A 15,523-nucleotide genomic window follows, 5' to 3' on the forward strand; every position below is an offset into this window, starting at 1 on the left:
ATTTCAAAACACGGCGATGTAATATATCACAACGTTAACACAAAATTATTAGATATGCCACACACACAACAATGTCATAAATCACAACGTCAACACACAAATATAAAATATACCAATACTTCAAAACACAGCCATGTCATATATCACCACTTCAACACACAAAGGATGGGATAAACCACAGCATAAAGTCACAAGGATACACTATACCATAATGTCAACACACATGAATAACATAAACATTTATTATAGCGTCAGCACACAGTAATAATATGTACGAGCGCATTGACAAATGAGGAAATTTACCACAGGGGCAACATTATATATCACAACATCAATACAGAAGAAATCATACCTCAGCGTCAACACACAAGGGTATACTATAACTCAGCTTAAACACAAAGTCTACAATACACACCACAGTGTCAACATAAAGAAAGATGCTATAGTCCTTAATAACACATTCAAATATAATAAACCAGAGTGACAACAAACAAGTACATGATATACCACTGCGTCAGGAATGTAATATAACAAGGCGTCAGCACCCAAGGATATTTTTTACCATGGAGTCAGCACCAAAAGATATAACAAATCAGGACGTCATTACCCAAAGACATAGCCGGACGTCAGCACCAAAAGGATATAATTTACTAGTGCGTCAACACCCAAAGATATAGCAGGATGTCAGCACCCACAGAAATAATTTCCCGGGGCGTCAGCACCCAAGGATATGATAGGGTGTCAGCACCTAAGGATACAATTTACCTGGGCGTCGGAGCACAAGGATACAAGATACCAGGGTGTGAGCACCAAAGATAAAACAAGGCGTTAGAACATCAGTATTTAATATTCTTTAGTAACAATATAATTTACGATTTCATTATTTATATTTTAATCCGTATTTTGTTCTTTCATTCCGTTATCCGTGCCGCGTTTTCACTACCGAAGTCGCCGTATCACGTCATCGATACTTTCGTATTTAGATGTGTATACGTATGTGATCTATGTGACGTATTGTGTATGTTGTGTATGTCTTTTGTAAACTAGTTTGACAACTTGACCAATGACCTATGACATCTGTCGCATTGCGTGCATCTTTCCCGACCTAAAGTTTTCTTCGCTACCTCTGAACTTTCCATCTGTCCATTTCATCGATACCTTCCATACTGAACACATCGATCACATCATTTCAATCTACATTATTAACATCATGAACGGAGTCTATCCCAGGTACCACATACTAGGTAGGTCAATGTTCTGTTTATTTTATAGGCTAGAATGATACTTTTTATATATTCGGAACTAGTACAGAATATTAGAAGTGAAGTATTATTTATTCTTGAAATTATCATTTTCTGACTATTTCTAATTTACATTTATATTTACGCCGATGGGCGTGGTCAATATTTTTGTCATTTAGTAGAGCGTATGTATTTATTCGCACAAGAATTCTAGTTTATATATTTATAAATGGAGAACGTACCATTATACATTTATATATTATTGCGTAAGCCATTGTGTAAATTATCTCGTCAATTATGTATTGTCCAGTTATAGTCTGGTCGTTTGGAAAACGTGTGGTGTGGAATGTTACAATCAATGTACGTGTGTATTGTGTATTGCGTTATTCTAGTCAAATGCGTTCGATACGAAATGTATGTGTCTTATGTGTAACTCCCGGACGAATAAAATGTTGAACCTCAAATCCTGGCTTGGTTATATCTGAGAATCTCCACGTCGGCAAGGAACCCTACAAACCCCCGTAATTACAATGGCGCCCAACTTGATTGCCAGGCGGAAAAACAACGGAGAATGAGACTACATTAGCCATACTGGGATATTGGGATGACGGGAACAGGGAACATCGGTTCTAATCGAACGCGCCGCCCCCGGGATACCCTCTAGACGTATCGTTGTGAGACCCCGCGGAGTCAGATGTCCGTTAACACGTGTGTTTGTGACTGTTTGTGTTTGTGAATTCGTTTCTCTGGACATGTACATATTCTAGATGAAATGCTGCAGAAGAACGGTATGTAGTCAGAACTACGAAGTGACATTAACTTTCGGTTTGCAGTCTACTAAATTGAACATTTAACTTTATCATTTGTACTACTGGACCAATTTTGATCGGAATCATCTGAATGTGTTGTTGAAATGTGTGTTCACTGATATTTTTAGGTATTGATTTTGTGTGACCCTGACCTTGGTATTGTCAATTTATACTTCCGGGTTTGATTGTTAGATTTTTGTGATTAGAATTGTGATTTGGTACTTGCCATTAAATAGTTTACACTGCTAGGATTTATTTTGTATTTTTTTTTCATACCAGGCTTAGATACACTCAGACTTTAGATAATTCTGATGTTTTGATTTTGATTTTTTTATTTTTTTTTTGAAAGATTTTTAGACTTTCACTTTACAATTACACTTTACACTGTATACTTCGATCATCTTCTCTTCTAGTGAATTTCAATTGCTTTTCTATTCTAAATTACTTGACTGTTTACTGCGCATCTGCCCAAGCATTTGACTTGACATGTGACATTTGTTTGTTTGACTTTGTGTGAATTTATGTTTTGTGTTTGATATATATTTACTTGTGTTTTCAGCCGTTCAAAAACTGCTGCGTATGCATATTTACTTTGCGAATTTTGTATATTTACTCGTGCGCGATAAACTTTGCGTTACTTTGTTATTCGGTGCGATAAGCTGAAAACTTGACTTTGAAAGTTTTGTTAAATTTTATAACGCCACATCACTTACCGTATACTTTGTAAATTTTTATTTGCATCGATATTTGGTTGCGAACGATATTTTGTCGAAAAAAACGATATTTTGTCGCGGTACGCCGATATAATTTTTTCCGTAAATCGTCATTTTCGGATTGTTGACAAGTTATTTTAATTTGATTATACACTTGATAATTAATTAATATACTTGGATCTTGGAAGCTGACCGACTTTTGAATTTTTGGTAGTTGGCTTAGTTAAGTTTTGATTTTCGAATACGACTCGCCATGGATTTACGTTGGATTTTGGATTACGTCTTCGGATTTGGATTTTTTTTAACGCGGCACTTTAGAAACTTTAGTTTAATTAATTTTGGATCTCGATACTTCTGACATTTTGTTTCGTAATTTAGAAATCGACGATAACTCAACTTGAGGATTTTTGCCACAACGCCAGAATGTATTGGTAAAAAATAGTTTAATAATCCAGTTACATACGTGGATCTTGTATTATTTTTTTACCTCGATTTATTGATTTCGTTATGCATCGTGCACCATGCCACTTACGGGTGATGAAGCGGCGGAGGTTGAAGCCCTACTCCAAGCCTCTAAGGAAATGAAAGTTGTACCGAAGGCGAAGGATGCCACCGAATTGAAACAGTGGGTTTTGACCTACGCGTCCCAACAGGATACCGGCGAGGAGAAACCGGAGGAAAAGCTAGACACCAGTACTGCAAAGGCCTTAGGTTTCTTAGCGACATACATGAAACAGAGCTCGACCCGGCCTAGACTGTCTACATTTTCTGGCGATCCACCCACTTCGTAGGGTGACGTTACATATGTCCAGTGGAAATACGAGGTCAAATGCCACATGCTGGAGGAAACCCATTCAAAGCAAAGTATTTGCGAGGCAGTACGGACTTCATTGAAAGGCGAGCCGAAAAGCGTCCTCATGCGACTCGGACCCATGCCGAACTATACAGTATACTGGAGAAAATGGAGTCGGTATATGACCGCAATGAATCGGACGAGAAGCTATTTGGCGCGTTCTACGGTGCAAAACAGAAGGAGTGTGAGTCCGTTACATCGGGGGGAATGCGCTTGGAGGATATCTTGTCTAAGGCGACAGAAAGAGGAGGTTGCACACCTATCAAAGCGGTTGCAATGTTACGATCGGTATTTTATGAAGGATTATTGCCAGCACTTAAGGACGTCAGCGGCCATAAGTTTGACTCCATTAAGGATTTTGACCAACTTAGACAGGCACTAAGACGAATTTAATTCAGCCGTGGATTGGAACCTGAGGAATCTACAAAAAGGGAGACCGCCAATGTAAAGATGATGTCAGAAGCTAGTGGAAGTTCAGATATTGAGGAACTCAAGCAGATGATGAAGCAAATGTCCACTAGATTTGATAAACTGGAGGAAGCTAAGAATAAAGGTGGCAACCATAAAAATGGACGGAGAAATGGTGGAAATAGTGGAAACAATAAAAACAATGGTGGAGCGAATTGTGGAAACGGAAACAATGGTGGACATTATGGTGGAAACTATGGTGGAAACAACGGTGGAACATATGGTAATGGTCGAAACGGGGAATATCGGGGAAATAACCGATCGGGGAATGGATAGTGATATAGGAACCCCCAACAACAACAACAACCCTACAACAGTCAACAATACAGGGATCCGACACAACAGAATTACCAGGATGAACCGCAAAGTTATTGATGTGGACAGTACGGTCATTTACAACTGGGATGCCGTGTACGGATCGACCATCTTAGGGGGTCATTTAAACTGAACAAGACCTGTGGACAGAGGTTACCCACAGGTCGTGACCCACAGCAACCTCGTAATATTGGGATGGAATTATTGGAGACAGGTGAGGGACCACCTGGTCTGTCAGGGGAGTGCAACATTGAGGATATTTTTATTTAGGGACTCCAGGCTAAGGCATTGTTGGATACTGGGGCTACGGTATCAAGCGTTGGAGAAACCTTCTACCGTAAACACCTCGATCATATACCATTACACCCACTTAAGGATGGAGCACTTAAGATTGAAGTTGCTGGTGGAGATCTGCTACCCTACTTGGGATATATAGAGGTTAATGTCATAGTTGACAGGATAAAGAGGGAAGGAGACGATGGAAACTGTCTACTACTCGTCATACAAGATTATAATTTTAATCGACGAGTACCTGTACTTCTAGGAACCAACATACTTGCCCACTTCATGCAGCGATGTAAAGAGTGGTTTGGTCCAAGATATCTACAGGAGGCACCCTTTACTACACCGTGGTACATGTCTTTCCGCTGTATCTCGCTACAGGAAAAACAGCTTCAACACAACAGCAACTGTCTAGCGTTACTACGTAGTTCGGAACGTGGGAATATCACAATACCGCCTAATCGACAAGTCACTATTTGCTGCAAGGTTGCTAAGGAACTGCCTTACCCCGATGTATGCGCACTTATTCATGCTACGCCCGGTTCAGTCTTAACGGAGGACTTAGACATTTCACCGGCTGTATTTACGTACAAGTATCAACATAACGGGATGGTCAACGTCAACGTAGCGAACGTCACCACTCGAACTGTTGTCGTACCGCCACGCGAATTGGTTTGTGAGATACAACCAGTCGCTGTTGCGAACAACCTTAATCCTAAGGAAATGGACATAGACAATTCAATTGAGTCGAACGTATTGGATCAAGCGACATTTTCGCCAGTCTTGGATGACATATACCTATTTAGAGGAAAAGAGGTATTGGGGAGATACCTGGATGTATTTTCCAAGGGAGAACTTGACTTAGGACACAATCGGGACATCAAACACCGAATAGAACTTGATAAGGACCGTCCTTTCAAACAACGCCATCGCTGAGTGCCCCCAGGAATGGTACAGGAAGTCCGCGACCACCTGCAACAGCTTTTGGCATGTGGAGTTAAACGGAAATTATACTCACCTTGGGCATCCGGTGTGGTATTAGCCAGGAAGAAAGATGGTAAATTAAGGATGTGCATCGATTATCGACAGCTAAATCAGAGGACGATCAAGGACTCATACGCTCTTCCCAGGATTGAAAATTTTTTAGACTCACTCTCTGGAGCCAAGTCCTTCTCTTTACTTGACATGAAGAGCGGATACCATCAAGTTGATGTCGAGAAACAACACAAAGAGAGAACAGTTTTTACAGTTGGCCCCCTCGGGTTCTACGAGTACAACCTATTGCCTTTCGGTCTTGCGAATGCCCCTGCTACTTACCAGCGCCTTATGGAACAGTGCATCGGTGAGCTCCATATGGTGGACTGCTTCATATACTTGGATGACGTAATTATATTCTCCAATACGTTTGAGCAGCATCTGGAGAAACTCGACCGAGTGCTGGACAGATTCGGGCAGCATGGAATAAAATTGTCGCCAAAGAAATGTAACTTCTTTCAGCGAAGGGTCAAGTATCTGGGCTTTGTCGTGAGTGAGGATGGAATCGAGGCTGATCCGGAGAAGGTCGAGAAAATTAGAACCTGGAAGATACCTACTAACCCTGAAGATGTACGACGGTTCCTAGGTTTCGCCGGATACTATCGAAAGTTTATTCGCAACTTTTCGAAGATAGCACGACCGCTTACTGACCTTATGCCTAAACCGAAAAAAGGAAAGACCAAGGGATCTGGGAAGAAGGAGTGGATATGGGGAAAGGAGCAAGAGACGGCATTCGCGATACTCAAGGACGCGTTGTCTTCACCCCCAATCTTGGCCTACCCAGACTATGAGAAGCCGTTTGAACTACACACAGATGTCAGTCATCAGGGTTTAGGCGCTGTGCTGTATCAACAGCATGAGGAGGGCATGAAAGTGATCGCTTATGCTAGTCGTGGACTCTCCCGGTCAGAGCGAAACTACCCGGCGCATAAACTTGAATTTCTGGCCATGAAGTGGGCAGTTACGGAGAAGTTCAGCGATTATTTGTACCATCATCAGTTCACAGTGCTCACGGACAATAACCCGTTGACATACGTATTGACCAGCGCCAAGTTGGACGCGACCGGACATCGATGGTTAGCCGCCCTGTCAGCTTACAACTTCAACATCAAGTATCGACCCGGGAAATCGAACGTTGATGCCGACGTATTGTCACGGATACCAGACAAATGCGAATTTGGGAATTTGACAATCGGACGTGATTCGGTGGCAGCGGTCTGCCAGATGTGCCATGCACAGCCACACATGTAGAGCCTACATTGGAACGCGACCACCCTACCGTCATCATCAGCTGGTGATGACGAGGGCAACTTCGACATGGATCATCGCGACTTGAGGAAGTCACAAATGAGGGACCTCGTCCTTGGCCCATGCCTCGATTTTGTCTCGAGTGGCTGCAAACCGGTGAAAGCTGCCGTGTCAGCCGCTACCTGGAGTCCCAACTTGTATCGTCAATTCGACTCCCTCAAAGTTAAACGAGGAATACTGTACAGAGAAGCTCAAGTGGATGGAAAGGTGAAGTTACAGCTAGTTATACCGCAGGAATTCGTCACCTTTGTACTTAATAGCCTACACAACAATATGGGACACCTGGGTATCAGCCGAACCACAGCATTGTGCAGGGATAGGTTTTATTGGCCAACAATGACTGTTGATATCGAGAAGTGGGTCGCAGGATGTCCACGATGTTTACGGAGGAAATCCCTGACGAATGAGAGAGCACCGTTGGTATCGATCACTACCACACAGCCCCTTGAACTAGTCAACATGGATTTTTTGACATTGGAACCATCGAAAGGGAACTTTCAGCACATTCTCGTCATCACAGATCATTTTACTAGATATGCTGTGGCAATACCTACCAAGAACCAGACCTCCAAAACAACAGCGGACGCATTTTTCAATCATTTTGTTGTCCATTACGGGATGCCGAATAGGACACACTCTGATCAAAGCGCAAACTTTCATGTAATCTTATGAAAGATCTCTACAAACTCGCACGGATTGACCATTCAAGGACAACACCGTATCACCCACAGGGACACGGGCAATGCGAGAGGTTTAATAGGACCGTGTTGAGCATGTTAGGGACACTGAAACACGAGCAAAAGAAAGATTGGAAAGCGTACGTCGCCACGCTCGTACATGCCTACAACGCTACGAGAAACGACACTACCGGCTTCTCAACCTTTTATTTGATGTACGGACGAGAACCTCGTTTTCCGATAGACTTGGCCTTCGACATCAGTAGAGAAAGCAAGGAGACGGTGTCGTCTACGAAGTATGTAGGGGAGCTGAGGACGCGTCTTCAAGAGTCGTATGACATAGCTACTTCGAAAGCATTACATTCCCAGCAACAACAGAAGGATGGCTACGACAAGCGTATACGTGGTGCCTGTGTTTCCACCGGGGACAGTGTGTTGATTGTCGCTTTTGATGGCAAATACAAGCTCTCCGACAAATGGGAAAAGGATGTGTACGTTGTGTTGGAGTAGCCCAATTCAGACATGCCAGTGTTTGTAGTAAGGAAAGAGAGTGGAGATGGTAGGAAGCGAACACTGCATCGTAATCTACTGTTACCGATAGGGTACTTAGACCCTACTATTATTCCAGACGAGTCGATACCACCCAACCCGAAACCTCGACCGACACCAAGACCCCGACTCAGGGTCCACCCTCTGCCCCCACAGACCCCATCTGTGGATGAAAGGACAGAAAGCGAGGACAGTGAATAGCGATTGAGAAGGGGAACAATGGATGCCGGTGCCTCAAAGAATACAGGTTTTGCACAATGCTCCGGAGTGTGTTGATGGCGGTGAACCTGAGAATGCTGACCATGAGTCGACCGTGGTGGGATCCACTGCCGGATCCGAATCTGAGGACAACGAGTCCGAGATAGAGGAATCTGAGGCCAGTGGTAAGGGGGCTGACGAAGACGGAGCCGTAGATGTTGAGCCAATTGTGGGATCACCGGTTTTACGGAGATCTGGAAGGGAGCGGCGACAACCATCACGGTTCGACGACTTCGTTATGGTGACGGAGGGAACCGTTCAATGGAATTCGTAGAGTAAGGCGGAGTATCTGAGGTCACTTGCCCCGGAAGGACTTTTCGTGCCGGGTGCAGAAAGACTGTTAGCGGCTATCATCAAATTTGTGGTCGAGTAATCCAGTACTGAAACCGCCAGTGTCCTATCTTGACATTTTTTTTAGTAGTTTTTGAATTTATCATATTATGTTTTACATTGTTTCATTTTTCATATATAGATAACCTTGTCCTCATAATACATATGTTGGGGGCAACATTTCTCTCAACAGGGGGGTGTATGTAGCACCCTTGTTATTTTGATATTCATAATTATTTGAATAAGTACATACTCAGTGGGAACATACTGAATATGAGTTCTTTAGTAACAATATAATTTACGATTTCATTATCTATATTCTAATCCGTATTTTGTTCTTTCATTCCGTTATCCGTGCCGCGTTTTCACTACCGAAGTCGCCGTATCACGTCATCGCTACTTTCGTTTTTAGATGTGTATACGTGTGTGGTCTATGTGACGTATTGTGTATGTTGTGTATGTCTTTTGTAAACTAGTTTGACAACTTGACCAATGACCCATGACATCTGTCGCATTGCGTGCATTTTTCCCGCCCTAAAGTTTTCTTCGCTACCTCTGAACTTTCTATCTGCCCATTTCATCGATACCTTCCATATTGAATACATCGATCATCTCAATCTGCCCTATGAGCATCATGAACGGAGTCTATCCCAGGTACCACATACTAGGTAGGTCACTGTTCTGTTTATTTTATAGGCTAGAATAATACTTTTTATATATTCGGAACTAGTATAGAATTAGAAGTAAAGTATTATTTATTCTTGAAATTATTATTTTCTGACTATTTCTAATTTACCTTTATATTTTCGCCGATGGGCGTGGTCAATATTTTTGTCATTTAGTAGAGCGTATGTATTTATTCTCACTAGAATGCTAGTTTATATATTTATAAATAGAGAACGTACCATTATAGTGTAAACCACATTTATATATTATTGCGTAAGCCATTGTGTAAATTATCTCGTCAATTATGTATTGTCCAGTTATAGTCTGGTCGTTTGGAAAACGTGTGGTGTGGAATGTTACAATCAATGTACGTGTGTATTGTGTATTGCGTTATTCTAGTCAAATGCGTTCGATACGAAATGTATGTGTCTTATGTGTATATTTTAATGATTTACAGGGATGAAACTCCCGGACGAATAAAATGTTGAACCTCAAATCCTGGCTTGGTTATATCTGAGAATCTCCACGTCGGCAAGGAACCCTACAAACCCCCGTAATTACAAATACAACTGCAAACCATATTCTTACTATAGACCATACGACGCTGCGATACGAATTATTAAAGGAAAACCTGGTTTCTATATATGTCTCATCGAAATACACTCCTACCCATAATCCAGATTTGTGTCAGTATTACTTCCGTTAAATGACACAGAGTTTCATATATGTGTGTAAATAATATCTGAAAGTACTATATATAGCAGTTCTCCGTATTGCAGTAAGATATACATAGTTGTATTGAATATATCCACTAGGCCGGTTACATCTGTATGGGATGAAAATGGCCATGTATGTTGTTCCAATAAACTCATTATATCAAAACATCTGATTTGTCTTATTCAAAAATCCATTTTAAAAATATAACGTATTGAGGGGTTATCGGTTGAGTACCATATTCCAGACTATATTATCTAAACAATAGTTGAACCTTCCGATTGAAAGATGGACCGGGAAACGGTCGATCTGCCATAGGGTTAATCTCCGTTGTGTTTACATTGGGTAAGTATGTCCGAGTGATGTGTCCTCCGTTTCCATATGTTTAGGGAATCAATAAGAGTGTAAAGAGGACAACTTAGGAGTTAGTTAATACCGTTAATAGTGGCACTAATCCGACGACAGTGCTCTATATTCTTAACGTGGATGTCAAGCCATTTGATGCATGGGGCTACCTATTGTTTTCCTATGTCGGTTTGATATCGATTGGGACTGTAAATATTTTAATAAGCCAGAGTATGTGAAAAAGGTTAACAGATAAACACAATGTTGCGATATGGTTACACATATTATAAACGTGATAACATATGTAATGTTCAAATAACAAGTGTGACATATTTGGCCATGAAATATTTACAAAGTGATATTTTAATATTTCTATATTATAAAGATATGCGTTGTATGTGTGTTGCGCTATATGATAAATGATAATGGTCTTAATATATGTAAACGTAGTATTGCTAAATAGATCAGCACACCTTGTTCTTTCTATAGAACACATGACATACCACAACGGAAAACCAATTGTGTATATATCATCGACCTCGCGGGAGTATTGCTATTGTTCAATGATAGAGAGTGTATAAGTGTGATTTGTTTATTCCGTAACGTAGTGATATGTACAGTGATATATACAGTGTTGGACACGTGATTCGTTTCACCTGGCACCATCAATTTACCCGGTATGTTGGGTTTATTTAATCAATCTGTTAAAAGTATGCGTAAACGTTGACGTTCTCTAAAAATAGGTAAATGGGAATCCCAAACGCTCAAAATAGAATATTCACACATGTTTGACTATGTATGTATATCGTGGACACTTAGCTGTTAATATATACAGGTATGTATTTTAAATTGCTGGATCCACAAATACGTCTTTTGTAACATCTGTTATATCTGTGTTTATATATTGTATGAGATGTTCAGCTCCAGTCTTTGATATATATTACTGGTACCCCCATGCATAATAGCTTTATCTGGGTTATCGCATTACAAAGAAGAAAGGTGACATACTATTGTACATGTATATCTTCGCTCCACTTTAAAAGTGAACACAATTGTTGTATAAATGAAACTATATAAAAAATGTAATAATTTAATTATGGTAATTATGTTGTTTCATCTAATAAATCAACTACAGCTGATACGACCTAATACATGACATTAATGTATTGCTGGTGTACAAACATTGGAGGGTGTGGTAGGGACATGACTTTGTTATAATGTAATCTGTTTAGTTTTCATTAAACACTGTTTTCTAAGTCGAATCCAAATGGACATCGATTGGGTAAAACCAACAGTTTATCTATATTGAAATTCGCAAGAGTGACGAAATGAGATAATCAAATCTTAACGACATGGTTTTGTTACATATTTATAAAGTAGACTGTTTCCAACCAGATATTTAGTAGCTTATGATTTTCTTCTTTAGTCATGGAGATGCTTCGTCGGGTATTGGTATTGTTCTTCTTCATAACACCCATCGTCTCATCGCAAGACAAGGTGAGTTACATGTACCAAATCAAAGATAATAGATGACAATAACGTTTAGGCCTTATGCAGCTCACGTCATGATATTTTGATCTGCGACAATAGGGTTATTCCTTCATTTATGTTTTAAATGGAATAAGGCTGGACAATGTAGGAGGATTAGTAATATTGTTTTCAGCAACTGAAGAAATCACATTTGGAATGTAATTTATTCAACAACCATTACAGCTTCAGCATGTTTCTTCAACTTCTTCATATTAAATATAAATCTATTTTATTATAAAAATATAAAAAACAAAATTACAAAACGATGATCTGCTCTGTGACATGTTTTAAACAATGATTCTACATTGTAAATCAATTATATGGTTTGTTTTAAAGGAGAACTGTACCCACTACGTCCCTGGAAGTGATCCCTCGGTAAGTAAATAATAAATGTTGAGGTATACTCACGACATGATATATTGTTCTGAATGTTTCATGGGATCACAATAATGAGAAAAATCTCAGCATGAATAATGTTTCATTTCAAAATTATTTTATTTCTTCAATTAACAATAGGATTTGGCACAGGCGTCGTCTATAAAAGCCCTTTCCATATAGAAAACACATACATTTCAAACATATACTGCATGCAAGTTGAAGATGTAATATATTCAGATAGGTAGATACAATGTATAAGCCAGTTATATATATATGTACACAGGATAGATCTAGTGTTTGGTTAGGTCATAAGGAATAATATGCAGTATAGTTGTTTACCTTTATTATCTCACGTAAAAATTTCATAATATGCCAAGTTCTCACTTTACTGAATATCAATTTCATTTAAACTGTTCGATTTCAAAAGGTTAATCTATCTGGCTACATGTAATACTTAATGTAGACAGTTTGGCCTAAAACACGAACACTTACACTAAGACTGCAATTGATTTATATTGACCCTAGGGGTCATTGATTTCAACATCATTGTATTGGTCTCTAAATATATTGGAATAGCTTTAAACAATTGCCTACTTGTAAGAATGTTTAACTACAATTCTCATTGTTTTGTAACGAACTTGTCACACATTGTCATGATATTTATTTGTACTCATGGACAGTAATTTATTAAAATAGCGTACAATTTATGCACACTGTCAGCAATTGTACTTATCAGTTAATATAAGGAATAAAGCGCTTTAGAGTGGCTTATGCTAGCTAGATAAGGCGCTATATCAAATGTGGTATATTATTATTATTATAATATCTGTTATTATCATTGCTTAACAGGTGTGGTAGATCAGTATACATCAGTAACAATAACACAAAATTTTATTAAGAATTTAACTTGATGTGAACTTTAGTGCTTATATTTTTAAATATGTTGATATACTTCTTATGCAAACAATTTGGACAGGGTAAGTACGATTTGTCTATCAATTATTTTGAACTCGTCGAATATCTTCAAACTTCGATGTTAATTTTTGATTTGTTGACAAACATTGGTGTTTTTTGGATGGCGCGTTTGTTTGTTGAGGAAATTTGTTAAGTAAATTTTGGCGTGCAAAGCTCGATTATGTTTTTTCTCTTTAGAAACAAACTGCTGCATTTAAATACGAGGTTCATTTCGTGACATATCATCATCGATGAGGCTCCAAATCTTATCTGTAAATGGTATTAGATTGCGTTAATGTATTCGATTAACCTCGTAAATAAATTAACTATGTCAAGGTTTTTTCTCAAAGAATCGGATATATATAACACTTTAAATGACAATATAAGCAGTTAAACCGCTTTGAGACGACCTATGAACTAGGTTGTGATAAAGCGTTATATAAGAACGTCGAATTATTACTATTATTATAAACCAGACAGGCCGAATAGAGGGATTTCGTGTGATGTGATAGAGAAACTGATAAGAGGAGATTTCTATGTTCATTACCTTACCAACATTCAACAAGTTAGTTGAACTACATTTATTACAACTACTTAATAATCAAACTACAATGATATATTAACAGAAAGCTTGTTTCTCATGATATTTTCTTTTACGCTTTTTATAAAGTTAAGAATATTTCACAGCTATTTTCCTAGACCAATTCTTTTACTTTGTATTGATTAGTAATATCAAGTTACAACCAGTGGCTGTACTCCAGCATGGCCTTTTGAGCGAGATCTCTCGGTCAGCCTTGGAATTCTGGTCTGGTGAGAAATCTGCCTATTTCACCATAAGTCTATAATGTTACAATTGAGAGATTTCAAAAATATCTAATGATACAAGGCAAAAAGTCTCTCATGATACCAGGTACAGGTACTGTCTATAGTAACAAAATGTGTACAAAATGTGTTCACAATGAAGTAACAACAAACGGTAATAAATATATATATTAAAGGGACATCACGTGAAGAGCAATATTTTTTTTTAATGAATGTATGTATTGTTTGCACTTCCACTTATGTTACCTCGCTATCCCCATATTCGTAGTCCGTTTCAAATGTCCAGTTTGACCACTTGAATTGTTCGGGAAAGCCCGGCTAAAAATAGCGCCGATAATGTCACCTGACTAGGCAGTAAACACAAGTGGTGTGAGCGAGATGAAACGGTTTTCAAAGGGGCCCCCAGAGACGGGCCTTCAGGCAACTGCAACTTCTTACCGCACTATGAAACCAAGTAATATGATTTTTAAGTCCGTATTCAAACTTATTGAACAATAATTATTCATCATAAGAAGTTAATTGCACACTTGCCAATATTCAGAATTTAAATTTATTTAGCTTTAAACATATATTTGTTGCCAATAAAATTGAACAAGGAATGGGGCACAATTTTTTACAATTTATCACAGCCTTCTCCCGTCATACATTTACAATTAAATGTCAACAATGATAATATGAATAAATTCGGAATGTGACCGGTAAAGATGGTACGTGGCTAAACACCTTCCCTCAACCATGGGACAAACCTTTTTGTAAAAAGGAATATTCACGAGACGAATATCCCTTTTCAAATGTTTACATAAAGTGCATATATGCAATGACAAACTACACGCGTATAAAAAAGAGAAACGTTTGTGAATTTATTTATTACATTGTACAACTCAATGTCTTTGGCCAATTTTATTTTCTAGACCATGCATATAATTAAGCATTGAACTGTTTTTGTATGGTATTTACGATCTATTTGAATGACACAGCTTTATTTTTGGAAGTTAATTCGAACTTTTCTCTTTGCTCATTTTGTGAAGAATCCAGGCGTGAATTTATTTGTTGATTGTATGGGAACCTGACAACAGTCGGTAGATTTTATAACATCCTCGTTATTTGACATGTCGTCAGAAACTGAGGAATGGTGGATGCGAGACGCGTGAAACTGATAGCGTTTGAAGTGAGTGATCTTGCGACGGAGCACAGGTTCGTTACAAATGTCTGAAATGTTTATGTGTGCTGTGACTCATATCAGTAGGTCTGTAACATATGTGTCAGTAGGTCTATA

The 15,523-nt window shown here is 39.0% G+C and overlaps 1 protein-coding gene across 1 annotated transcript in view; it reads left to right on the top strand.

Moving 5' to 3' along the window:
* Positions 1 to 1,173: 1,173 nt before the first annotated feature.
* LOC110452830 overlaps positions 1,174 to 15,523 on the top strand; it is a gene marked incomplete at its 3' end in the record, with an annotated part of 17,168 nt that continues 2,818 nt past the window's right edge. The window contains exons 1-3 of the mRNA XM_021501525.1: positions 1,174 to 1,244; positions 11,990 to 12,060; positions 12,430 to 12,468. Coding sequence (XP_021357200.1) covers positions 1,211 to 1,244; positions 11,990 to 12,060; positions 12,430 to 12,468 — 144 coding nt within the window. The remainder of the gene's footprint in view (positions 1,245 to 11,989; positions 12,061 to 12,429; positions 12,469 to 15,523) is intronic.

The sequence above is a fragment of the Mizuhopecten yessoensis genome, unplaced genomic scaffold (genome assembly GCF_002113885.1).
Source record: "Mizuhopecten yessoensis strain PY_sf001 unplaced genomic scaffold, ASM211388v2 scaffold6911, whole genome shotgun sequence".
Lineage (NCBI taxonomy): Eukaryota > Metazoa > Mollusca > Bivalvia > Pectinida > Pectinidae > Mizuhopecten > Mizuhopecten yessoensis.